Below are 1,630 nucleotides of genomic sequence, written 5' to 3' on the forward strand. Positions count from 1 at the left end.
TGCCTTGCACACGCATATCCTCCATATGTGTTTAATCCACAGAGAGTGGTGCAAGATGCATGTTGGTTATACCTTTGCTGGCATAAGCCTGGCTATATCCGAAACTCAGGGCTATGAGAATCTAACAGTGGGTGCCACAAATGAGGAGAAGGTATGAACGGTTCAGCCAGTCAGAACCGGCTGCTCCACTTCTTAAATCACAGCCTATATTACCTACGCCAATCGCTGGTGTGAGTTACATTTGAAAAGCCAAACCCAAGAACCTCTCGGATATCTAAAATCATAAGATCACTTTATAAACAAAGGTGAAAGGGTGCAAAAGGCATCAGAATTGGCAAGGATGCAATGTAGTAAGACCTAGGAAAAAAACCTCAGTAATTAATTACATGTATTCCAGCAATACATGCTTTGAAAGATTAAACAATATGTTTTATTTTTGTTTCTTAAATGCTATTTTATATTCTTTATCTTCTTTAGGGTGTTTTTAAAATCTCTGTTTTTCAGGCTGTATATAATTGGATTACATAGCGGAGTTACAACAACATATAACAAAGACAATACTTTGTTATTGTTTACTGAAACAGTTGATGGTGGTCTCAGGTACGTAGAACAGATAACTCCATAGAATAATATAACCACAGTGAGGTGGGACCCACAGGTGGAAAAGGCCTTGCGTCTCCCTTCTTTAGACCGGATTTTCAGGATTGTTGAGATGATGTTGATGTAGGATGCAATAGTTAAAGCAAAAGGTGTCACTCCGAATATAAAACCAAGGATGTAGCTTGCTGTCTCAACAGCGCGAGTGCTGCTGCAAGAAAGATTCATTAGAGCTGCAAAATCACAGAAGAAATGGTTGATTGTGTGAGACCTACAGAATGAGAGCCTAGGTATTAGTACAACGTGCGGTATTGGGTCTATGAAACTAAATAGCCAGCATCCGGCAGCCATCTTCATGCAAACCACATCATTCATCGTTTCCACATAGTGCAATGGATTGCAAATGGCTACATATCGATCATAAGCCATGACTGAGAGAAGCAAAAATTCTGCAGACACCATGGAAATGAAAAAAAACACCTGAAGCAAACATCTATTTAGAGAAGTGTGTGTTCCTGCCAGAAAGAAATGAGCCAGCATGTTTGGGAAAATGATTGTTGTGTAACAGATGTCAAGAAAGGCTAGGTTTGTGAGGAAAAAATACATTGGTGTGTGCAGATGTGTGTTGGAATAGATAATCACCACGATTAGAAGGTTGCCCACAAGCACCAAGAAGTAAACCAACAAAAAAGCCAGAAAAAGTGGAACTAGAATTTGCGGAAAATCATTGAAACCCACAATGATGAACTCAGCCCCTACAGTTTGATTTTCACCTTCCATGCGTCTTGGAATGCAGCTTTCCAGTGTCGGGCTATCGGAGATATCTGCAATTAAATAACAAAAAGGGAAGTCAGTACACATCAAGCACTGTTTTGGGTGAGAAAACAGATGAGGATGTCTGGCAGTCTAAGTTGATGTGTTTACTATCAGAAGAAACCTATTGAATTGCAGCCACAAAATAGGTGCCTAGTAAGCCAGTTTCATTTTCATAGGGCAATGATTCACTTGCATGATATGTATTGCTAATTTATAG

At 39.6% G+C, this 1,630-nt stretch overlaps 1 protein-coding gene across 1 annotated transcript; it reads right to left on the minus strand.

Moving 5' to 3' along the window:
• Window positions 1-450: 450 nt before the first annotated feature.
• LOC147700881 (olfactory receptor 5V1-like) lies at window positions 451-1,377 on the minus strand. The gene has a single exon (XM_086928522.1). It carries the CDS (start codon window positions 1,375-1,377, stop codon window positions 451-453), a length of 927 nt encoding a protein of 308 aa, XP_086784648.1.
• Between the last annotated feature and the right edge of the window lie 253 nt (window positions 1,378-1,630).

Source organism: Lissotriton vulgaris, chromosome 7 (assembly GCF_964263255.1).
Source record: "Lissotriton vulgaris chromosome 7, aLisVul1.2, whole genome shotgun sequence".
Lineage (NCBI taxonomy): Eukaryota > Metazoa > Chordata > Amphibia > Caudata > Salamandridae > Lissotriton > Lissotriton vulgaris.